This window comes from Pelodiscus sinensis, chromosome 25 (assembly GCF_052426305.1).
Source record: "Pelodiscus sinensis isolate ZL-2025 chromosome 25, ASM5242630v1, whole genome shotgun sequence".
Lineage (NCBI taxonomy): Eukaryota > Metazoa > Chordata > Testudines > Trionychidae > Pelodiscus > Pelodiscus sinensis.
This window is the reverse complement of record NC_143076.1, coordinates 1,808,346-1,832,554: the sequence shown is the minus strand read 5'-3', so window position 1 is coordinate 1,832,554 and position 24,209 is coordinate 1,808,346. Positions and strand designations below refer to the sequence as shown.

The following is a 24,209-nucleotide window of genomic DNA, read 5'->3' as shown; positions in this document are numbered from 1 at the left end:
AAAACAAACCACTTAAGTGAATCTTGGTCTAGTCTCTCACTTGTGCCTGCTCCTGAGACTCCCTTCCTTTAACACCAGCGGCCAATAGGCAGAGCCTGGCAGCTGCTGGGACTAGATGTGAGACCATCAGGGGAAGCAGCGATAAACACAAACTCATCCCCCTGCATCTCTAGCCAGGCTGGTAGGTTCCATGGGCCCAGCCTCCCAGGCCAAAGACCAAGCTCCAGTGGGCATTAGACACCCACCAGGGGGCACAAAATTATTATATTTTTACCAGCCTGAGGACAAAGAAGCCAAAGCACATGAAGCGGGAGAGTTTTGCAACAACGAGCACAGGCAGATCCCACTGAGAAGAGACCTCACGCTGTAGACTTCAGAGCCTTGAGTGCTGTGATCTCATCTCTCAGGCTGCCGCGGCTCTCCTCCTGGCTTCCCTCCAGCTGCCCCATCCCAGCTGCTTGTTTATCTTTTGTGTTTTATTTAATACCCAGCTCTAGTAGAAGCCGTGTGACACTCTCCCCTCCCCCATCATGGCAAGCACAGGTCGCTGCCCCCAACCAAACTCTGAAATGACCCCCGTGCTTTTCCCCCCAGCAGGAACCCAAAGAGAGCAAAGAGCAGAAGTACTGGAAGCTGGTGGGGGTGCCCTCTGGTTTTGGAATAGGGTGTGTCTACACTTGATTCCTCCTTCAAGGGAGGGATGCAAATGTAGACATCTGAAATTGCAAATGAAACGGGGATTTAAATATCTCATGCTTCATTTGCATAATCGGACTTCTTCATTTCCATAATAGAGCTATTTCGGGACCTCAAATTCAGTCCCCTTGGGGTTATTTTAAGAGAAAACCCTTCCCTCAAAATAACCCTTATGACCTAGAAGACAGATGTCCCTAGGGAGAAGATAAGAGCCTCCAAGAGAACCACCCCTCTACTATAGTAGGGGAATTAGCTCAAGTAGTAGAATGCTTGATTAGTATGCAAGAGGCAGGAGGATTGATAACCACACTCTACACTGGTGGGGGAATCCACCTCTTCCTTTTCAGAGGCAGAGCCAGCCAGGGGGCTAAACATCTCCAGTAGCCTCTTCCTACTTCCTCTGCCCAAAAGCCAACCATAGTGGGGCAGCATGCTGCTGGGTCTGAAGCTCTCATTGCCTAGCAGTGACAGAAGCGATGAAGACAGGCTCCAGAGGGGCAGAGTGGCCCTGCTGGGAAAGTGCCTGCTACACAGGAGACAGGCAAATTATACACCTTATTTCTAGTTTAGAGTGCTGTGTAGATGCACCCTCAGACATTGCTGAGCTGCACAAATACAAATAAATGAATAAAATCTGCAGAAGGATTTCATCCGTCAGCCTTCCCACAGAGCTGAACCTGCCCCACCTTTGAAGAAGGAAAGATTTGAGATATGGAAACAACTGAAAGATTTAAAACCCTGTTTCCTAGATAACAGGGAACAGTATAAGAACATAAGAATGGCCGTACTGGGTCAGACCAAAGGTCCTTCTAGCCCAGTATCCTGTCTGCCGACAGTGGCCAGCACCAGGTGCCCCAGAGAGGATGGACCAAAGACAACGATCAAGCAATTTGTCTCCTGCCATCTCTCTCCAGCCTCTGACAAACAGAGGCCAAGGACACCATTTTATCCCCTGGCTAATAGTCTTTTATGGACCTAACCTCCATGAAATTATCTAGCTTCTCTTTAAACTCTATTATAGTCCTAGCCTTCACAGCCTCCTCTGGCAAGGAGTTCCACAGGTTGAATACACGCTGTGTGAAGAAGAACTTTCTTTTATTGGTTTTAAACCTGCTACCCATTAATTTCATTTGGTGTCCTCTAGTTCTTCTATTTAGGAAACTAATAAATAACTTTTCTTTATCGGCCCTCTCCACACCACTCATGATTTTATAGACCTCTATCATATCCCCCCTCAGTCTCCTCTTTTCTAAACTGAAAAGTCCCAGTCGCTTTAACCTCTCCTCATATGGGACCCATTCCAAACCCCTAATCATTTTAGTTGTCCTTTTCTGAACCCTTTCCAAGGCCAAAATATCTTTTTTGAGGTAAGGAGACCACATCTGTATGGGCTCAAACAGTGCTCCGCACCGAGCCCATTAAATAACATAGTATTAAATTTCAAGCATAAAGTGTAACAACCATTTCATGTCATGTATCCATACAAATCATCATATTTTATTTGCTAAATCAAGAAGATGGACAATTTTCTTTTATGCCTCAAAGGAACAGATACGTATAAGAAGCAAATGGCAACTGAAGAAATTGCAATGTTAATGTTCTTAGTATTTGATTTCATAATAAATAAAGTCACGAACCTTGTTAATTATCCCTTGTTTCAGTATTTTTTCTTCAAAAACAATCTAAAAATATCTCTAGCTTAGCTGTTTGTTAGCAATCAGTGGGCACCAAGCCAGGATGGTGCACATCCGCACAAGCACACACGACCTCACTAGGAGTTCACATTATGAAACTTACAACACCCATGGATAGAAAATCTCAGAGGCAGCACAGCTGTCTGCCCATCTTCTTCTCCTCCATTTGCAGCCACAGCCCCTTTCAGCCACTGGAACACCCCAGGAAAAGCAGCAGGAATGGAGCCAAGTAGAGAGTCAGGTTGGGGGTGGGGGACAGGCAAAGCTCATCTTGCCTTTCAGGGCCACTGGCAACAGCTTCTCTCTTGTGTGCTGCTGCGGAGAAAAACATGCCTGAGAGAAGTGGTTGTCTCAAAAACACTAAGACAGTTGCCAAAGTAGCTTGTTTGGGCCAATATTTGTCTAAAGATCCCTGATTCAATCCCATGTTTTGGCAGAAGCCTTTGCCCGTGTGGCTTAGTCTGTTTTGGCATCTCTCCATCTCTGTTAAATAAACATCTGGGCTACGTCTACACTGGCATGATTTTCCGGAAATGCTTTTAACGAAAAAGCACTTTTTTGCGGAAAAGCGTCCGTGGCCAATCTAGACGCGCTTTTCCACAAATAAGCCCCGATCGCCATTTTCGCGATCAGGGCTTTTTGTGGAAAACAAATCTCTGCTGTCTACAGTGGCCCTTTTGCGCAAAAGTTTTTCGGAAAAAGACTTGCCCAAACGGGAGCAGCATAATATTTCCAGAAAAGCACTGATGATTTTACATGAGATCGTCAGTGCTTTTCCGGAAATTCAAGCCGCTAGTGTAGACAGCTAGCAAACAGTGAGATGATGATCAAACACAAGAGCAAGTCTGGGTTGGCAGAGAGATCCCTGCTATAGCCTGGGATTGAACACAGGACCGTTACATTTTCAGTCTAATGTTCTCCCAACTGAGCTACTTTGGCTGCTGCAAAAGGCTGGGGGGGGGGAGAAGGGGTGCGTCTGGACTCTAATTCTCTGTCTGGGATGTTTGGCAGCCGTGCCGCACAAAATGAACGTCGTCATACCCTGCCCAGGAAGGCAAGACTGGCCTTTCCACAGCACCCCTCCCCCACAGCCCAGAGCCAAGGTTCCCTCTAAGCCAGGCCTGGACAATACAGGCCAAAGGTCTGGATCTAGCCCATCAAGCCATCGGATCTGGCCTGCAAACGCAGCAAGAAGCCTCAGGCAGATTCCCTGCTTCCCCCATCCCCACACACCAGTGAGAAAAGGGTTTCATAGCGGTAGGGAAGGGGCTTCATGTGCTGTCCCTGCTCCTAAGTCTCCCAATCAGAGCCTGCCTGTGTCACCCCAGCCCTTCCCTTCCTCCACCCACTGGCACTCCTCATGTGTGAGGAAGTGGGGACTTTTGGGGGTTGAAAAGGGGGTGTTGCATACAGGGGGGCACTCAGTGCCTGGAAGTTACTGGATGAATGTGACAAAGGTGGGGAGTTTGTTGTTTCAGAGAACAGCCCAGAGTTGGAGCCGTGGTGTCTGGGACCCTGGTAACCCCAACCCTGCTCAGAGGACACAGCGGGTTCTGGCCAGATGACAGACAATGGGCTGCAGAGAGGGACCCTGGCAACCGGCCCAGCTGAGCCCAGCAAGGGGAGAACATTGGACCGACAAGAGGTGGTGGAGGAAAGAGGGGCCAGGCGACCCTCTCACCTGGGGAGAAGACAATGAACTGGGGAGGTTTGTTGCTGGGGATATTGGAGGCTCTGCTGGGAGACTGGGACCTGTTTCTCTGGGGACTCAGAGCAGAGCAGGCAGGGCTGAGGGCCCAGGTCTACTGGTCTGATAAATCCTTTGCTGTGTTCAAAGCTCAATAGACCCTCCTATTTGGTGCTGGCTGAGAGTTGCTCTGGTCTAGAGAACAGGATAGCGCTATTCCTTCTGGGAGCGGAGGCCCTGGGGGTCCAGAGGGAGTGGACCCCCCGAAGGACCTCACAGTGGAGGCAGGCGATCAAAGGTCCTGAGAGGCACTGTCCTGGAGGTGGAGGGGCAGATCCCTAAGGTGAGAGTGGGCCTCCCTCATGACAGGGGGACCACACTAGAGGAGACTCCCTGAGAAGGGGCTGCCACACTAGCAAGGCAGGTTCCACCCAGAAGCCAAGCGTGGGCTTGACCTGTGAGCTCTGACATGATGATGAAAGAGCACAGACGTAGCAGATTTCATAAACACTCTAACCAACTGATCTAGCTGGCCTATCAGAGCCTTCCTCACATGTGACCCTTTCAAAAAGGTGCCTTAGGCAGCAGCAAGAACTGGCAATTCCAGGGGCTCAAACACTTCACAGCTGCCATGGCAAAAAGGAAGCCAAAGAGACTTTGCATCTGCTAGGAAACATCTCAATTGTCACCCCAGATGAGACTTGAACCCACAGTCCCTGACTTAGGAAGCCAATGCCTTGTCAATCAGGCCACTGGAGCACACTAGGGGCAGTAAAAAGCCACAAATTCCCTTTTACAAATGCATATTCCTCTACTTTTAGCTGCCAGATTCAAGCCCTTGCAAAGAGACAGAAACACAGGAAGGATTGATCACACCCCTCCAAAAATCAGCTCTCAGGAGGCACCTCCAGCTGCCCCAGAGTGTGGGTCACCGCACACTAGCCATGGGTGAAAATTCATGCCTTGATGTCTCGTCTCCCACAGCTGCAGCTTTAACAGGGAGCTGTGCTCATGCTGCTCCTGGGGAAAGGAGCAAGTCCCACAGGGGCTGGGGGGGGGGGGGGGGAAATGGCCGGTTGTTACTGAAGGGGAAGGATAAAACACCGGTTGTCAGTGAAGGGGAAGCCTGGCAGCATCATGGGACAGCTTTGGCATGTGACCTGGCTCCCAAGGCTGCCATTGCAGAATCCCCCTCAGCAAGTGCAACAGGCTCTGCCCGGCCTGGTCTGAATATAGCTGAAGGGCTGGACGGCCCAACTGCTGGAGTGTCAGAGCCCCTGTTAATTGGACTTGTGTTTGTTCCCTTCCGAACCAGGCAGAGCAGGGCCCACACTCTCAGCAGGGACTTACAGGCACATCTCTCACACCCACAGCACTGGGCCAACTATGGAGTAGGACTCACAACAACAGGAAAGCGAGGACAAGAATCACAGAATGGGGGTTCCACAACCTCAGCTTTGGATCAGCAGTTTCTTGCCAGATGACCTGCGTGGAAGGGGGGTGTCACGGCATGATGAATGCAGAAGTGGGGGCCAGCAAGTGTACCCCAAAGCCTTATCTACCAGTCTTTGGTATAAAACTTCCCCCAAAATCTTAAAAACCTAGATCTTGGGAATAAAACTTCCGCTGCCACCATCCAAATGTTGCTAAAGAAACCAGGGGAAAGATCATTTGGGAAATCTCACCCCTAAAATAAAAATCAGGGCACACTATTAACCAATGCCAGGTTAATAAAAAGAAAGGAAAGAACTTTTATTATTACAACAATATTCCTGTTGCAAGCATAATGACTAGATAGGAAGGTAACAAAATATACTCATGGAGAAACTCCATGGGCCTAGAACTTAGTTACAAAGAAAAGCCAAACCATCTTTTAGGCAGTGCCAGATCTCAGATCCCATACCCAATCCTTAAAACAATAAAACCTAACGAGACTACCTAAACTTTACCCTACTTACAGAAAATGAAGAATGGTGCCTTGCAGAGAGAGAGAGAGAGAGACATGCTTGTCCCTCTCTGTAGCTGCAGAGAACTCTCTCCCCGAGACAAAAGGAGAAAGGGAAAAACCCAAATTCCTTTGTCCCAGGTTGAAAGTCCCACCTACGTTCCTATTGGTCACTCCACCTGGCTAGGTGTAGTTAACCCCTTAATCCCCAGGCTGCTGGATAACCCCCATAATCATGACAGGGGGACTTGCGGGGGGACTTGCGGGATCCGAAGAGGCAGGGAGGAGGCAGCAAGGGGGCAGGGAAAGGGCTGATGGGGGCAGCAGAGGGAACAACCCACCGGCTGCCCCGCCCCCACCTTGTCAGTTTTATCCTGGGGAGCAGCTCGCCACACACCACCGGTGTCGCTGTCACGTGATCTCTACCTTCCACCCCCCCCAAGTCCCTGATTTGGGGGGAGGGGGGCAAAAGCTATTTATCTGCCCCGCCCCCATCTGATATGTCATCTGCTCTGCCCGCATCCGCCCGCCCACTTCACCTCAGCGCCTCCGATTCCTCTTGCCCTGCACGCCACTGACCGGATGTCGAACCAGGCGCGCGGCGAGTAACGGCCCCAACGGCTCCTTCAGAATTCGCGCCACAGAGTCAGACACTGCAGCAGGCCCCGCCCACATGGGCGGGGCAGGGAGTGACTGGCGGGGAAGGACGCACTGAAAACCCGGCCGGCGCGCGGCAGAAGAAGGGGGGAGGGGTCGGACCGCGCGTGCGCAGCGGGTGGGTGACTCCGGTCTGGGATCCGCGCCCGGGCTTAGCTCTAACCCGGAGCTGCCTGGCCCCGCCTCCGCCTCGCACGATTGGGCGCCCGGGCCGGGCGGCAGCAGCGAAGGCAGGGGGCGGGGCCGGCACCGCGTGTCACGACGCGGGGGGTTCCGCACGTGCCGCGGAGCCGGAGCGCTGCTGCGAGTTCGGCCCGGCGGGGCCTTTCCCCGGGGTGAGAGCGGGGCGGGACCTTGGTCTGATGGGGGGGGGGCCCCCAAAGCGGGTCACAGCCCGTGTCAGAAGGGGGCAGCTGGGGGGCACAGAGCGACTCTGGTACCTGGGGGGGTAGGGCGGGTCGGACAGAAAAGGGAAAACGGGGAGTCGGATCAGCCTCTGACCCAGGCAGCAGGGTGCCCCGGGGGGACACTGTCACGGTGGGGGGGGGGGAGATGGAGCCAGAAGTCTCCAGGGCAGTTGGGGGAACCGCAGCGGGGGAGGGGCAGCAGCTGGGACGGGTAGAGTGGGGCTGAGTCTCGGGGGGTGACTCTGCCCTCGACCCCAGTGACCCAGCCGTGCCCTGTCGCTGGCACAGAACAGCCACGTACCCGCCCAGGCCCTGGCTGTGTCTGAGCAAGGGGGGCAGCCCCCTAGAGCCCATGGTCCTGAGCTTGTGGGGCCAGAGGGGAGGGGAACATGAGGGCCTGGAGCAGGTGTCTGTGGCCACTCTGGGTCCTGCCCTGGGGTGGTGGGGGCCCTTATCACCCCCATTCTCCTCCCCACCTGGGGCAGTAGAACACCCTGTTGGGGGGGCCACCCCTGCCTTAGCTGCTGGGGGACACTGGTCCCCAAATGGGACCCTGTCTCTGATGATCATTAATGATGGGATGAGTCACGTGCCTCAGCAGCACCCCAGTATGATTGAGTGCAAAGGGGAACAGAATTTGATTGTGAAACATGAGGGGTAAATGGGGGTGATTAATCCCACTGCCCCTTCTGGCTCCCAACAAGGAGAGAGACTCAGGGCAGCATCTTCCTTCCAGAAAGGAGATGATGCTGCAATTAAAAGCTGTGAGGAAAAGCCCCAGACCTGAGAGGATTTTTGCTCAGTAACTGACAGTGGCCGTGGGACCAGCCCGTTGATGACACTGAGCAAAATCCCACTGCATCCGCCAGACAGTGACACACCTAAGCAAAGTAGGAGCAAACAATTTGTATAGATGCCCCAGGATCCCTCTCCAGTCCCAGCTCGCTGTAAGGGACGCAGTACTTCAGCTTCTGCCTAGGCCTATTAACTGGACCAGTGCCAGCTTCTGGGTGCCTTAAGAAACACCTGGCCCTGTAGCATCAGAGAGACTAGCAAAAAATCTGGAGAATGTCATGAGCTTCTGTGGCACAACCCACTGCCTCAGATGGCAAACACGGAGCAGTGGGCGGTACCCACTAAAACTCATTGGTTTTTAAGCTTCTTTTAGTTACAGACTAACACGGCTCCCCCCAGAGACTTTTAAACAGGCAAGGTTCTGTGTGTCTGTAACTGCCTAAGTTGTCTTAGGTACCTTGGTACTTGTTTGGGGCATTTCTGGGGCTCTGACTTTGGCGGGTTTTTTTCTTTCAGGGCCGGGTTGCGGAGAGGTCATGGCTGCCAGCGACCTGGCCAGGAGCTTCCAGGAGGAGGTGACGTGTCCCATCTGCCTGGAGTATTTCACAGACCCGGTGTCTATCGAGTGTGGGCACAACTTCTGCCGGGCCTGCCTCAGCCAGTGCTGGGGGGAGTCGGAGCCCAACTTCTCCTGCCCCCAGTGCAGAGAGACAATCACACAGAGACACCTGCGGCCCAACCGCCAGCTGGGGAACCTGGTGGAGCTGGTGAAATGCCTGCGGCTCCCGATGGGGCCAGCACTTGAGGGGCAGCCAGGGTGCGAGAAGCACCAGGAGGCCCTGAAGCTCTTCTGCCGGGAGGATCAAGCTCCCATCTGCGTGATCTGCAGAGAGTCCTGGGCGCACCAAGCGCACAAGGTGCTGCCCATCGAGGATGCTGCCCAGGAGTACAAGGTAGGGACCAGGCTCTGCAGGGCGGGTTCTGGGCCTTGGCGCTCACTGTGGTGTTAGGGTGACATGGGCAGCTCACATAAACTTAATTATATCGGTGCTGACTCTACAGCCAGTGCTGTCCCCAAAAGGACATGAGATCTAGGGCACCCTCCCCACCCTCAGCTGCATCCAGCCTCTGCTCCACCCCTTCCCCCAATTCCAACTCCTGCTCCACCCCATTGTCCCCTGACATGAACCAGGTGTCACTGGGTGGTCTGATGTGGGGCAACAGCAGGGGTCGGCCGCCATTCCTGCTCTTCCTGTGGTGGCGGGATCTGAAGTGGACCGGCAGCCTGCTCTGCCCTGCCACCCTCTCAGCTGGGGCCCCCCCCTTCTCCATGGTACAGCGAAGTGAAGTAACCGTGGCTGGGGACGCTCTGCTACCGCGGTGACATTGGGCACAGCTATCCAGAAGACCATGGCTCAGCAGAGTTGGAGCAGGGACGTCCTCAGCGTCCCGGCTGGAGCAGCCTCTGTCCCTGGCGGGCCTGGGAGCGCAGAGGCAGGAGCCAGCAGTGAGGTCCCACGTAGTCCGGTTAACTGGCCAAGCATTAGGTTAACTGGATGTTTGTCTGGTTAGTGGGGATTTTGCAGCCCTCGCACGGCACGGTGCTGCGCTGGGCGAATGAATCTCTGCCCAAGGAGATGAGAACGCCGGGTTTCCACAGCCCAGGAGCGGTTACAATTACAGGTGTCTGCTCCCCCAGACCCAGGGCTCCCTTGTCCCTCCCTTTGCTGTGAGGGAGGCCCCCAGGGGCTGCGGGAGAGGAGAGTGTGAATCTGGTGTCCAGGTCTAGAGTGCGGTGTAGCAATGTTCCCGCCCCAGCTCCTCTGACCCACTGGCTGGAGGGACGTGACACCTGAGCTAACACGCTGGGTGGAGTTGCCCTGAGTGGCTGCGGGAGGCAGAGCCCCTGCTCGGAGCCGGGCATCTCTGCCTCCACGGTGCCTTTGGGGCTGGCAGAGCTGAGCGGTTGCCTCCTTCCAGGCTGGCTCCCTGCGTGCGCGGGGAAGGCTGGTGTGTGAGGTGCTCGCCATCCCTCGGACAGGCAGATAACAGCTGTTTGTCATCCACGATGCCCTGCAGGAGAAACTCCAGGGGGCCCTGGGCCCGCTCAGGAAGCAGCTGGAGGAGGCCCAGGCGCTGACGTCTAAAGAGGAGGAGAAAACGACAGAGTGGCAGGTGGGTGTCTGGGTTTCTCTCCCAGGGGTGAGAGGCCGTAAAGCTCTAGGGCGCGGGTGTGAAGCTTCTCTGGTTCCTTGCCCTGTAACACAGGAGTGGTGCCAGCAGCATCAGGCTGTGTCGCTGGTGGGGGTCTCAGCACAGCAGCTCCTGACCCTGGTGGGGTGATGCAGACCCACTCCTGTGCGCTCTGATAGGGTCACACTAGCAATAGTGGGCGCAGTGTTTTCATTATATCACGGATCTCACTTCACTCCCGCAGGTGCAGGGGGCACAGAGGCTGTTTCAGCCCGTGGGGTTCAGGGGCCTCCATGAAATAGCTCCACGGTGTCTTTGCAGCCTGGAGGACACAGGGGTTGTTCCTTTCCCCTCCTCCACCCACAAAGCCTGCAGTGCATCTGTCCAGGGCCTGGGCCAGACACTAGAGCTGGGCAGAGGATTCACCCCCCTGAGAGAGGTTCAGAATCACTCGGCCAGTTGGCTGGGGCATGCTGGGAGCTGAGCTCTTCTGAGCATTGAACCAGCTGCTCTTTGTGAAATCTGTGTTATGCTTCAAGAAAGCACACAAGATCTTTTATAGGGGAAAAGGCAGTACGCCGCATTGAGTGAGAACACAACAATTGCATATGCTTTTCAGTCACTCACACTCCCGCCAGACGATGTCATAGTTATCAGTCCAGAGTCTGGATCAATGTAATGGCCAGTTAGATCGATCACAGAGGGAGAGCAGGGCCTTTGTTGGTCGATCGATCCGATGCTCCTCTGGAGGTGGTAGCAAGATGAACCCAAGGTTCCATAGCAAAGCACCCTGCATTTATAACCCTTTTCTCTGTTGAAGTCTGGAATTCTGCTGTGTCAGAGAGTGTTCTCTGGTGTTCTCTTGGTTATGTCAGTAGTTCCCAAAACATCTCCAAAGGCTCATCCTGTAATCAATCGTCTTTCAGGGGTGCTAGCTCTGCTTTGATGCTGTCCATCTGCCAATAACCCAATCATTCTGTGACTAGGGGTGCGCACGGATGGTTAGGAATGGTCCTTCTGACGCCAGTGAGTCTGTTTTCACCCAGGCTCCATCCCTCTTTGCTTGGCCATCTGGTTCTGAGCCACAACTTTCACATCTTTATCCCGATACATACATAACTCTTCCACACACAAACAAACTTTTACAAGCCCTTGCAAAGAAAAGCATAATACATCAATATGAACAAAGCATCTCATATTGGGCAAAGCAAAGGACATTGTAAATCAAACAATTAAGACTTCAACCTTCAACATTTCTCTGATCTTATTAACATAGACATAATACCAACACTCCTTCTCTCTACTTTCTAAACTCACTACACTTTAAAACCAAGGGATATATATCTTACTAAAGGGCTTAATTTAATAAAATGATAATTGGTTACCTTACATTGCTACGTTATTAAACCTAACATACAAATATAGAAAGAATAAAACTTTAAATCCTAACATCTGCCTCAGGGTGCGTCTGTGCAGGGCACCCACAGCCAGCTGGGCCTAGCACCTGAATCATTGCCCAGGGGCCTGGGTGGGCTTATCCAGCCACTGCTGCTGCAACTCCCCTGCTACCAGCACCCGAGCTAGCTAGATCAAGACTAGCTGGGGTGTATCTGCACATGGTGCTATCACACCTCCACTGCAGCCAGGACACCGCTGAAGGAGCAGAGCTGGGTGGCGGGTTAGTGTGAAGCCAGGCAGAGCGTGGTCACCTCACAACCTCTGCTGCCATCATGTGGCCACCTCATCCCAGTCACCTGCTGCTGCTCCTGTGACCGTCGTTGGCCTTGTCTGTATCCCGGGGATGAACCCCTGGGGCAAAATGGGTGTGTGTGAGACACACCAGCAGCCGGGGTGAGAGGAGAAAAGGGTGTCTCACTAGCCAGGTAGAAATGGCTTTTTACAAGGGCTGAAATGCGCAGAGCTGGGTGCCTCTGGTTCTGCATCTGATGCTGTATTCAGAGCCCTGCGGCTGGGGACTGATTTGTAGACGACTGACCCACAGGCATTCCTGTGGCCTGCACCTGGAGCCCCCTGTAAATCTCTCCTGTTCCCCCCATTTCTTCCCATTCCCCTGTGTGCATCCCATGGCACCTGCAATAACACACTGCAGCTTTCCCTAGCACCCTGGATAACCCCATTGACCAAACCCAAAAACGTTATGGTACGTTTCCCAAAGAAGGAAATATACCTACAAACCAGACACTGATCTAACATTCCCTGTGCCATGGACTGAGGCCCCGTCTGTATCTGTAACTCAGCATCTGACCTGTGTTTTCCTTTCTCCAGAGGAAAGTGCAGGCGAAACGGGAGACAATTGCCGCTGAATTTAACAATCTGCACACGCTGCTGAGGGAGGAGGAGCAGCTGCTTCTGCAGAGGCTGGCGGAGGAGGAGCGGGAGACTCTGCAGCGGCTACAGGAAAATGTCTCCAAACTCTCCCAGCAAAGTGCCTCCCTGCAGCAGCTGATCTCAGAGATCGAGGGGAAGTGTCAGCAGCCGGTTACTGAGCTGCTGAAGGTGAGAAGGCGTCAAAACTCTGCCTCCAGCCAGAATCACAGCTCGGATCCATGGGTTTGGAGCCCAGGAGTGAGAGTAAATGTGCTATGTGCGGTGCTCACAGGCGATATCCGGCCAAGGGCTCCATCAGCTCCAAACATTACAGCTCGTGTAGGAGGGGAATTCTGATTATGGAGATCCAGGGAGGTGATGGGAAATTAAATGGATGATGCAAAATGATACGGGGCTAAACCCATCCCTTCTGTGAGTCCAGAACAATGAGCTCAGCACAGTCGCTAAACACAGATACGGATGGGCTGGGTCCCTAGGAAGGAAAGCTACTGAGCTACATTCCTGCCTCACTTATGGAAGTGGAACAAGTGCTAATGCAAAATGGTGGAGGAGATTTTACCATCAAAACAATGAAGCCCCAAAGTGTTAATCTATTTTCTACATGAAAAGTTGGTGCCCAGAATGGAAAATGCTCCATTTCATGCCCCCAGTGCTAATACAGAGCATCGATTCTCTTTCTCCTTTCAGGATGCGAAAAGCACATTGAGCAGGTGCGTGTCCCGTTTTCACTGCCCTCCTATTCTTGGTGGGGGCCCTGTGGTGATGCCGGCACAGAGCAGCTGATGATGCTGAGACGTTTGCTTCCTAGGAGTGAAAACATGAAACTCCAGGGACCTGAAGCCATTTCTGCCGACCTGCAGCGCGGGTATAAAATTTGTCTTGATATGAGGGAAGCTCTGAACAGATTTGCAGGTGAGTGGAGCCCCTGGGACATCGAGCTGTTTGGTGCGGGGGGCTCTGGGCAGAGCCTGGGGCCCCTGGTCCCAGCTGGCAGGCTGTGAGCTGTGCAGTAGCTGGAGGCTGATGGGCTCAGTGCTGGGGAGTTTTTCTGCTGCTCACACCCACCTGCTGGCTCTTGCCCAGGGACCGGTACTGGCCCCATTACCCTAACATCCTGACCCTCCATGGCTGGGGGTCATTGCTGCCACTGAGCAGGTGCTGTGAGGCCTGGCCTGGCCCCATGTGCTGAGGGCTGCACAGATGGGTCCCAGGGCGTGTCTGTGCCTCTCTCCTGGCACATGGTGAGGGCTGGCCGAGCTCCTTGGTCCGGGGAGGGGCCGGTCTAGCTGCTGCGCCCTGGCCTGGGCGATTTGCTGCTCAGTGATTTGCTGCTCGGTGGGTGAGACTCCCTCTCCAGTGCGACCCTGTTGCTGTCTGAGCCTGAGCTGCCCCCGTCCAGACCCCCCAGAGCCCAGCACAGAGACCCAGGGCAAAGGCAGACACATGGCAGCGAGGGGGGCAGAGAGGAAGCTCCAGCAGAGGGAGGGGAGCTGGGAGGGGTCAGAGAGCTCTGGCTGGGAGTGATGCTCAGGCCCCTTCATCCTACCCCTGCTGCTTTGCCCTCCCCACCGCCCTCCAGCAGGGGCAATGGAAGGGGCCCCGCCAGGTTTGTGTGTCCAGGTTGATGGAGGCTGCACAGTCGATGCCGGCTGCAGGGCCAGGAGCTCTGGGGAGCAGGAGGCCCAGGCTGTGGGGGAAGCAGCTGGGAGCGATTCTGGTCTCCACCTGCTGCTGCTCCTCCGGGGTCAGGCTCCTTGGCCAGGGGTCTTGGCCGTTCCAGCTGCCGCTTGCTCCGTGTGGGGCGGTGCCAGGCACCTGGTCCGTGTGGGAGCCGTGGGTGTCTCCTGCGTGTGGGTGATCTCACCAGACCCCGGCTCACACAGGTGCTGGAGCTTTGTTGCCGTGGCTGCCGGGCCTCTGGGGCGCTGGAGCAGAATTTCTTCTGCTGACCCCCTGGGCCTTTGTCAGTGTCTTGGCCTGACTGCTCTCCAGAGCCACACGCTGGGGGCTTCTGTCCTGCTCTGCCAGTGGCCCCTGTAGACGGTCACTGGGCTACTCTACTTGCTTGGGCAGGGTTGTTAAGAACCCCGCACCTGGGCCTACAAATGGCAGAGCTGTTCACTAGCCCAGTCCAAGCGCTTCACATCCCCTCCTGGGAACCCCCAGAAATGCTGAATCCCATTTAGCGTCTGCCCCAGCGCCCTGGCCCAGAGCCGGCTGTGCCCTAGTGCCGCTGGCTGTATCATTTCCCTGGGGCGTCCTTTCAGGGTCCCGCAGGGAGCCGCTCCAGCGCCCCAACTGCCAAGCTATGAGTCTGGGGGTGCGGCTCAGGTATCACAGATAAGCCGTGGGGCGTCTGAAACCCCTGGCTGGTCTCTCCCTCTGACCCTCCTCCGTGCAGTGTGCTGGGTTCATGGCCAGACACCCATTTGGGAGAGCGAATGTCCCACGGGCTGGAGTGTGTCTGGGCCGTGCTGCCGTCAGCCTCCTTGGCGAGCCACAGAGCCGGCAAGATGGACACCAGCTGGTGGGGTTTGTCCTGCAGCATTAAACACAGCTGGGTAGATGCTGGGGTTAGGGCCGGAGCCTGGGTTTGAACTTCCCCTGCAGTCCCCGGGCTTCAGAGCCCCCGCTCCAGCCTGAGCCGGAAGGTCTTTACGGCTGGTTTTGTGCTGTAGCAGGAGCCCCACAAACCTTGGTCTGCCCGCCCCCTCCGGCTCTGGGAGGTGCTGCCTGGCTGTGTAGCCGAACCTGCTGTGCCTGCAGAGCCGGGTGTGAGACCCCCAGTGCGTCTGCTCCAGGGCTGGGCAGGAGGAGCCGGGGGAGGCTGGGGCAGTTGCTAGCTGGGGACACCTGCGCCCCTGGGCTCTGGGGGGGCTCTGTGGCCAGTGCCGGTGCTGGGAGACGCTGGGGCAGCGGCAGAGGGTCTGTGCCGCTCGCAGGGCCCAGGGGACACGTCGCTCTGGGCAGAGAGTTCAGGCTGGAGCCGAGTCTCCACTGGCAGCCGGGTCTGTGGGCTGAGATCAGGGCTGGGGGGATTTTCCTGGCCAGGGCACATTTCACAGCCGCTCTGGAGTGTCCAGCTGGTGCCCTGAGCCCGGCCTGCCTGTCACTGTCAGCTGCTCAGGCAGGTTTGCAGAGGGGCTGGGCAATCGGGTGCTAATGGTTCATCGGCAGAACAATTCGATTTGGGGTCCAGTGAAACGGTTCCTGGCCCCAGGCTGAGTTTGCTGGCGAGTGTCCATGGACAGAGCCAGGTGCCGCCGCTTCCCTTCCAGCCTGTAGCCCAGGGGCTGGGACCCAGCTGGGAGCCCCAGGTCCCTTCCCTGTGTGGGGCGGGGCAGGGATGGGAATGTGGGTCCCCCCTCAGGTGGGGGCTGGAACCGCTGGGCTCCGGGGGTCTGACGTGGGGTCCCTCAGTCTCTGCTGCTGCAGATGCTCCCCTGGGTCTAAACACGGCCCAGGGCCCTGGGCAGAGCGTGGGGGTGAGACTGGCTCTGCAGCACAGTGGGGCAGCCCCACCTGGGAGCCCAGAGTCCACCCCAGTGACCTGCAGTTACTGACCCATAACTCAGTGAGGGGAGGGGCGCGGCCCCGGCACAGCAGCGTCTGAGGGAGCCGGGTTCCCTTGCACCGATGCAGCTGCCCCCGTGCAAACCCCCAGTGCAGCCACGTGGTGTGAACTGGGACTGGCCCCAGTGCAGCTTCTCCAAGGAGGAGGGGGCAGGAAGTGGGGAATTGCCCCTCCCCTCCCCCGTACCACCCTCATTGGCAACAGCCCATTGGTTTGCAGTTGCACCCCCCTCCCATCCTCCACTGCCCTGCCCCTCCTAGGATCCCTAGGGAAGGGGCTGGGAGAGGGAAATGACGGCCTGTCCCACGTCTACCCTCCTCTTCCTATGTCCGTCCTTACGCTCCACCCCCTCGATCTCCTGCCCTTCCCCTTCCCCTCCCCACACCTTCCTGCTGCCTCCCCCTTCCCTCACTGCCCTCCAATGCCTGCCCAAACCTCCTTCTTCTGTGCCCAGCCCCTCACCGCCCTCTGCCCCGGTTCTCCTCATGCCCCTCTGCCACCTCACATGTGACTGGCCCCACCCCCCACCTTCCTCATGCCCCCCTCCTTTCACCCCCTCTGTCCTGGCACCCACCTCCCTCCCCTCCCCTTTCCTTTTGTCTGCCCCTCCCTTCCCCCTTCTGTCCCCTGGCACCTGCCCCTCCCCCTGCCTTCTGGTGCCCTCCCTTCCCTTGCCCCCTTCAACCTCCAATAGCTGTCTCCTTGTTGGCCCTGGGGCCTGTCCCACTCCAGGCTGCACCCCTGAGCCCCGGCACCTGCCCTTTCTCCTGCTCCTTGTGCCCGCTAGCCCCAGGCATCTGCCCCACCTAGGCCTCAGCATGAGCCCTTCCCTCACACTGCCCCTTGCCTCACACTCCTGCCTACCCCCCTCCACCTTCCCCTTAGTTCTGCCCCTCCCCTCCTCCCTGCCTCCGGACACCTGCACCGTCCCCAAACCACTGGTGCCAGCCCTTTTGTGCTCCCCTCCCCTGGCCTCCTGGGCCCACCTCTCCCATCTGCCAGCCTGGTGCAAGTCCCTGCCCTTGACCCCTTTGTGCCCCCAGATGTTTGCTCCTTCCCTTCCCTCCTCCTCTAGCCCATTGGTGTCCTCCCCTCCCCTTCTCACCTCCCAACCTCTGGGTCCCACCCCTCTATTCACTTTCCTCTGCCCCCCTTGTGCCCTGCCTTCTCCACACCAACTCTCCCCCCCGTGCTGCCCTGCTCCCTTGTCCCCACTCTGCCCCCTGGTGCCTGCCCCTCTGTTCTCTGCCCTGCTTGTCTCTGCCCCTCTGCTCAGCCCCCTCCCTCATGAGAGACTGCTCCTTCCCTTGCCCATCTCTGTTCTCCTGGCACCTGCCCCTCATGACCCTCCCCCTTGATAACAGCCCTCCCCTTGCCACCCTTTTGCCCCTTGGGGTCTGCCCCCCAACCCCTTCTCACCTCTCTCTTTCCCTTTGTCACCTGCCCCATCTCCCACCCCCTCCTTGCCCCTGGGGCCACGTGAGGCCTGGAGAATGTGGGCAGGAGAGACCGTGAGTCAGGAAGTGTCATTTCCCCTTCACCGCACACAGGAGCCAGGGGCACCCAATGACGTGACCAGGCAACAAGACTGACCCACATAAAGGCAGCGTTTCGTCAGGCAGCGCAGTCGGCCGGCGGGGCTCTGCCGGGGGTGGGGTGAAGGCCAAAGTCACAGCATGGTCAGAAAGGGCAAGATCCGTTCACGGAGGGTCGCTCCGTCAGTGGCTCTGAGCCAGGATGGGCAGGGATGTGCCAGCCTGATCTGAGTGTCCCCAGTCTCTGGGGACCGGACACTGGGAGTGGGCGACAGGTTGGATAGTGGGGGAGGTCTGGAGAAAAGTCTTTGACACACAGTCCCACAGACCCATGTTCTGGCTGCTGCTGTTTCTAAGCCACCGTTCCCTCTACTGCTCCGTCCCCAATCGCCCGGCCCCGGCACCTTCTGCTCGCCTCCCTCCCCCCGATGCCCTCAGCCCATCCCTCAAGGTCCCACCAGCTCTGAGAGGGCAGCTCTGAGTGGGGAACCATGTGGCTAGTGCAGGCCAGGCTTACCCCTCTCTTCCTTCCCCCTCCTCCCCCCCACACACTGTCCCCAGAAGTGCTCAGCTCTGAGAGCTCTGTGACTGCACCTCCAGTCATAACTGAACCAAGCCAAAGTCTCTATCTGGCCCAGGTGACAAGGAGTCCTGTGGCACCTTATAGACTAAACAGATGTATTGGAGCATAAGCGAAGGCCCACGAAATCTTATGCTTATGTTCCAATACATGTTAGTCTATAAGGTGCCACAGGACTTCTTGACTCTTTTGCAGATCCAGCACAAACTCTGTTATCTGTCCCAGGCAGCTCTGTCTCTGCACGGGAGAGAGGGGCCAGCAAACCGGGCCTGTGGGGCTAGCAAACCCCTGGGCCACCTGCCCTCTCCTCACCAGCACCCGGCAGCCCCACACTGCTCCCCAGCACAGAGCGGCTGGGGGTGGCCAGGGCTTTACCTGTCACCGGAGAGGGGCTGGGCTCCAGCACGTTTGTTACTTTCCCAGCTGATGAGTCAAGCCCAGAGGTGCCAGGGCTGGGAGCCGCCGGGCCCAGTGGTCTCAGAGGGGGCCACATGAGTTAGTATCTTTAAAAAGCCTCAAAAACCAACAAGTGGTCCTGTAGCACCTGAGAAACCAACAACAACTCTAGTCGTCTCTCTGTTCGTCTGTAGGCGCTGCAGGAATTTGTGAGCCCAGAGGTGCCAGGGCTGGGACGAGCCCGGATTCGGTGCTGAGGGTGCCTCCCCCAGGCAGGCCCAGCCCAGCTCTGCTGCTGCCCGTCACTCAGACACTAAAAGGGTCCCGGCATTTCATGACCCCACATGGCACCTCAGTGGTTTGTGCCCAGCCCCAGACAGAACGGATCCCGGGCTCTGTAGGCCGGGCCCCAGGCAGGGCAGGCGTGTCCCTGGCAATACAGGCTGGGCCTGGTGCCTCCCCCACTCATCTCCTCACGAGCTGTTAGGGGGGGGGGGTGCTCCTTCAGACCCGGTTTACACACTAGTGGGTTGGCCAGAGCAGCCGGACCAGCCCCGTTGACACCAGCACAGAGAGCAGCCGGGAGAGCTCGTCTGGGCCCTGCTGTCACACCTGCTCTGCGCGCTCGGAAGAGTCAGGAGCCACCCAGTGGACCAGCAGAGCGTTCACGTGGCCACAGCCCGTGTGTCTCCTGGGTGCGCCTCAGTGCACGTCATAAAATGTATTCCGCACACAGCTAGGAACAGTTGGAGGGAGCACTGGTGTACACCCCCCTGGGTGTCCTAGGGAAACCCCAGCTGGAACCTGCCCCTCCCTTCACCCCCCCTCTGTTCTCATGGTGCCTGCTTCTCTTGCCCTCATGGCCCCCCTTCTGCTCCTCTCATCTGCCCCTCCCTTTCCCTCTCTGAGCATCATCCTGTCCCCTACCGCCCACCCCACCCCACCCCACCAACACCTTCCCAGCCTTCCCCCGCTCCTCCTGCCCTTTCCCCTCACTGTCTCCCCTTGGCTCCTATTAGCCCTGGTACCTGCCCCTCCTCCTGCCCCACTGCTGCCCGTCTGCCTGCTCCTCCTCTGCCCTCTGCCTTTCACCCCTCCCCCGGTACCTCTCTAGCCCCCTGGCACTCACCCTTCCCCCGCCTTCCCACCCACTGAGGATCAAACCTGCCACCACCACCCCCATCTGCTCTGGTGCCTTCCCCATCCCTGTCCCCCAGCATTTGTCTCCCCTCTTCCACTCTGCCCCTTCTTGCTTCCCCTTTCTCCTCCTGCCCCACCCCTCTCCCCTCAGCACAAACTCCTTTCCCCTCCCCCATCCCCACTCTGGTACCTCACATTCCCTCCTCCTTCTGCTTTGTTCTCCCCTGCCCCTCGCCCTCTGCCTCCCTGATCCTGCATCTCATCCCCTCTAGCCCCTGGTACCAGCCCCTCTGGTCACTTCTCCAGCTCCCTGAGGCCCCTCTCTGCCTTCACCTTCATCAGAATCACAGAACTGGCAGGGAACTCGAGAGTCATCGAGTCCAGTCCCCTGCCCTCACGGCAGGGCCAAGCACCATCCAGACCATCCCTGACAGGTGTGTGTCCAACCTGCTCTTCAAGAGCCCCAGGGATGGAGACTCCACAACCCCCCAGGCAACTTATTCCAGTGTCTCACCCCCAACAGGCAGGAAGTTTTTCCTAATGTCCAAACTCAATCTCCCTTGCTGCAGTTTCAGCCCATTGCAGCTTGTCCTGTTCTCAGATGTCAAGTAGAACAACTTCCCCCCCTCCTCTTTGTGACGCCCTTTTAGATACTTGAAAACCGCTCTCATGTCCCCTCTCAGTCTGCTCCTTTCCAAACTAAACAAGCCCAATTCCTTCAGCCTCCCCTCCTAGCTCATGTTCTCTTGACCTTTCATCATTCTTGTTGCTCTTCTCTGGACCTTCTCCAATTTCTCCACCTCTCTCCTGAAATGTGGGGCCCAGAACTGGACACAAGACTCCAGCTGAGGCCTGATCAGCGCAGAGCAGAGCGGAAGGACGATTCCTCGTGTCTCGCTCACAGCACTCCTGGGAATCTGCCTCCCTGGTGCCTGCTCTTCCCTTTGCCCCTCGGCCTGCCTGGGGTCTCCTCCCTGGGCCCCCCTTTGGGTCCTCTGGGCCCCACCCCATCTCTGCCGCACTGGTGCCCACATCTCCTCCCCCCTCTGCCTTCCTAGGGCCTGCCCTTCCCCACACCCCTCTGTCCACACCCCTTCTGCTCCCTTCCTCCCCCTCTGCCCTCCTTGCATCTGCCCCTCCACCCAGCCCTCCTGGGGACTGCCCCTTCCCTCAGCCTTCTGTCCCCTTGTGCCTGCTCCTCTTGCCCCACATTGGCCCTCCGGTTGCTCCCTCCCCTCCAGCCCTCCCCCTCTGCCCCATCATCTGCCCCTCCCCTTTCCTCTCCCAGCATTATCCTGCCCCTCCCCCCAGTGACAGCTTCCCACCGCTCCCCCGCTCCTCCTGCTCTTTTCCCGCTCTTTTCCTCACCGGCAGAGGGGCCCTGACTCCCCTCAGACAATAACACCCCCCCCACACACAGCGATTAACGGGGGGGGCAGGTTAATTTCCCACTGACCCCAGGGATCCGCCCCTGCCCCCGGCCCTGACTCTGTGACTCTCTCCCCAGTGGACGTGAAGCTGGATCCAGACACGGCTCATCCCAACCTCGTCCTGTCTGAGGATCGGAAAAGTGTGAGACTCGGAGACACGCACCAGGATCTGCCTGACAACCCGGAGAGATTTGAGAAATATCCCATTGTGCTGGGCGCCGAGGGGTTTGTGGGCGGGAGGCGTTACTGGGAGGTGGAGGTGGGAGACAAGACTAAGTGAGACTTGGGGGTCTGCAGGGAATCTACGAGCAGGAAGGGGGAGTTCACCCACAAAGACTACTGGAGACTCACGCTGAGGAATGGGAATCAATACTCTGTCTCTCCTACTACCCTCCCCATGAGCACCAGGCCCAGCCGGGTGGGGGTTTTCCTGGACTACGAGGCGGGCGAGGTCTCGTTTTACAATGTGACTGACAGGTCCCATCTCTTCACCTTCATCGACACCTTCTCTGGGACGCTCCGCCCGTATTTCTACCCTGGGGGCACCAACGCGGCTCCCCTGACCATCTGCCCGGTGCCAGCCCAGGCCAGAGGGAATCCTTGCCCCTGATACTGACCCTGCGGCACCGACTGGCCCCTCCCAGCGCTGCTGTTCCTCCCTCCAGTAATGGGAGCTGGATACTGCAGGTACCTGGATGTTTTGTGCCAACCGGTCACTGCCCCTTTCCCTTTGTAACTGGAGCCTCCAGTGGAAAACCGGACACCTGGCAGCCCAGCCCAGGCTGGGTGAATAGGACTCCCTGGCTGGAAAGAACCCAGGCTGCCTTTCCCCCCGCCCTGGCTTTGCTCCACCCCAGCACAGGGTGAAACTGCTGCGAAATGTGGTCAGACAGTGCTGCCCTCACCTTGCCCCATCCCCTACCCCAGAGGGAGCAGATGGTGGGGGAGGGAGAAGGGGACTTTCACTCTTGTCCGAATTTTCTAACGCTGTGACATCTCAATGTCAAATATGAAGGGAAAAAATGGATGCGGAACCTTTTCTTTTACATTTCAGCAGCTTTTTATTAAAAATCTATTTTTAGAAATGGAATGATTGACCTTTATTCTTCCCTCATGTCGATATCAACGTTTGACGTGTTTACATTTGTATACAGTGTGTGTATTTCAGCTGCGGCACTTTGAGAAATCCAAAACATTTCTTCGCACCCAATTCATTATGGCATTGTCAGACTGTTCAGTGACAATGTCCATGTGTCATAACCAGCACAGCGACATGTGTGTGCAGCTGCTCCCTCGCTCTCTTGTCTTGACTGGCTTTCTCTAGAAAGCAGGGCTCATACACCCCCTCCTGCGCTGTGCCTTCAAACATTCATAGGTGAAAAAAACCACAGAATGAATTAACCAATCTAATTAGATCCACGTGATTTCATAACATTCTTTGGGCTTTTGGCTGCATTAATTCATGCGATTTTCAACTTTCTAATACATATCATTAGTAATTGAGATATGACCCCTCCCTGCCTGCTCCTGCATCAATTAATACCACACAGTCCCCAACCTCACATCCTGTCTTCCTCTCCATAGAAATCTCTGCTGCAATAACCTCTTTTTAGTTTATTTTATTCACAGCCGATGTACTGTCAGTGTCCGCTGTTGATTTCAGTGAAGTGTTGGGCTCTTCATGTCCTTGGTTATAAAGACACAACAAATGTAGTTCGGTAAAGAAACAGAGAAGGGATCCTTTTACTGAGTCATCACAAATTAACTTAATTGTATTGAAGACACTGGCACATAATGACAAATAACATGGAATTTGGTGAAGCTTGCTTTCTTCCCAGCCATAAATCAATGGAAAGGATGATACTTTTGTTGTCATACCATACGTTTAGAGTATGTCTACACCGCAGTGTTATTTTGACATGTCGAAATGATGGTGAGCTGGAGGACTTCCTACTCCAACTCCTGTAACCTTCGTTTTAGGAGGCATAAGGGAAGTCAGAGGAAGAGAGCTCTTTCTCACACTTCCTCCTGCTGTGCAGACAGCGCCAAAACCTGAGTGAAGTGATTGAGACTGCAGCAACACAATTGACATAGCTCAAGTTGTGTCGCTGAATTCGGCTCTAGTCCTGCTGTGCAGATCTGCCCTTAGTACAGGGGTGGGCAATCATTTTTGATGGGGGGGGGGGGGCACTCTAAGATTTTGGAAAGTGGTCGAGGGCTGCACTTTTCCATGCTATTAATGGAGGAGGTGCAGGGTCCGGGATGGAGGTGCGGTGCACAAGGGAACTTGGGGTGAGGGATTGGGGTGCAGGAGGGAGACGATTCTGGGAGGGAGTTGGGATGAGACAGGTAGTTGTGATCTAGGACAAGGGACTGGAGTGCAGGGGTTTGGGATGTGACCTGGGTCGAAGGGGATTGTGACTGGGACAGGAGATTGGAGTACCAGATCTGGGAGGGGGTGTGGGTGTAAGAGGGGGACAGAGGGTTTGGGTATGTTGGGGGGGCAGAGAGTTGGGGCAGGAAAGGGCGGGGGTCCCAGATGCAGGCTGTGGCCAAGAGACTTACTTGCCAGCTGCCAAACTGGCCTGCCAGCCTGCAGAGCTTAAAATGCTTCCCAGCCAGCTGGCTGGCCTGCCTGGCCATGTGCTTCATAAATAACTGAGCCCAGGAAAAGGGGCGCACTTCTGCTTGGCTGCCTGTTACTCCAACAAACAGCTCCCATTGGCCGGTTTCTGCCTGAAACTGGCCAATGGGAATGTGCTGGGGGGCAGGCCAACTCCTAAAACTTCCCCCCTCTCCTCCAGTTTTAAATAGAAACAGAGCCCTGCACGGCAAGGGGCAAGCTGGGGAGTCTGCCTGGGGCTCCGTGCTGCTTCCGCAGGCTGGATCCAGAGCCTTGGCGGGCTGTATCTGGCCTGCAGTTCGTATTTTGCCCAGGCCTGCCTTAGTGTGGTGGTGAGTTGTGTGGTGCATCACACAGCAGCAACAGTTACAAGGCGCTCTCTCCTGTGGCCTCCCCAGGCTTTATGAAAATCAGCTTCTGACTATGAACATGCATAACCCAAAGATGCTTTAGACTCGGTGCCTCCCGTTACAGATCGATCTGACACTTGCGACCTGCGGAATCAGTG

At 56.3% G+C, this 24,209-nt stretch overlaps 1 protein-coding gene and 1 long non-coding RNA gene across 3 annotated transcripts; one reads left to right on the top strand and one right to left on the bottom strand.

The window, feature by feature from the left end:
* Positions 1–2,166: 2,166 nt before the first annotated feature.
* On the bottom strand, positions 2,167–6,707 carry LOC142820497 (uncharacterized). The gene is made up of 3 exons (XR_012897716.2): positions 6,562–6,707; positions 5,428–5,562; positions 2,167–2,705 (listed from the first exon to the last, which is right to left on the bottom strand). It is a non-coding gene; the product is annotated as an uncharacterized LOC142820497 (long non-coding RNA).
* Positions 6,708–6,844: 137 nt separating this feature from the next.
* LOC102454163 (E3 ubiquitin-protein ligase TRIM11-like) lies at positions 6,845–23,277 on the top strand. Of its 2 annotated transcripts, none has more exons than XM_075909487.2 (7): positions 6,845–7,014; positions 8,398–8,834; positions 9,961–10,056; positions 12,361–12,591; positions 13,111–13,133; positions 13,232–13,335; positions 18,703–19,666. In XM_075909487.2, the coding sequence occupies exons 2-7, from the start codon at positions 8,418–8,420 to the stop codon at positions 18,993–18,995; spliced, it is 1,164 nt and encodes a 387-aa protein (XP_075765602.2). In that variant the 5' UTR covers positions 6,845–7,014; positions 8,398–8,417; the 3' UTR covers positions 18,996–19,666. The 2 variants fall into 2 exon arrangements, with proteins under 2 accessions (XP_075765602.2, XP_075765601.2); XM_075909486.2 differs by lacking the exon at positions 18,703–19,666 and adding an exon at positions 21,156–23,277 and having other exon boundaries at positions 6,903–7,014.
* Positions 23,278–24,209: the final 932 nt, after the last annotated feature.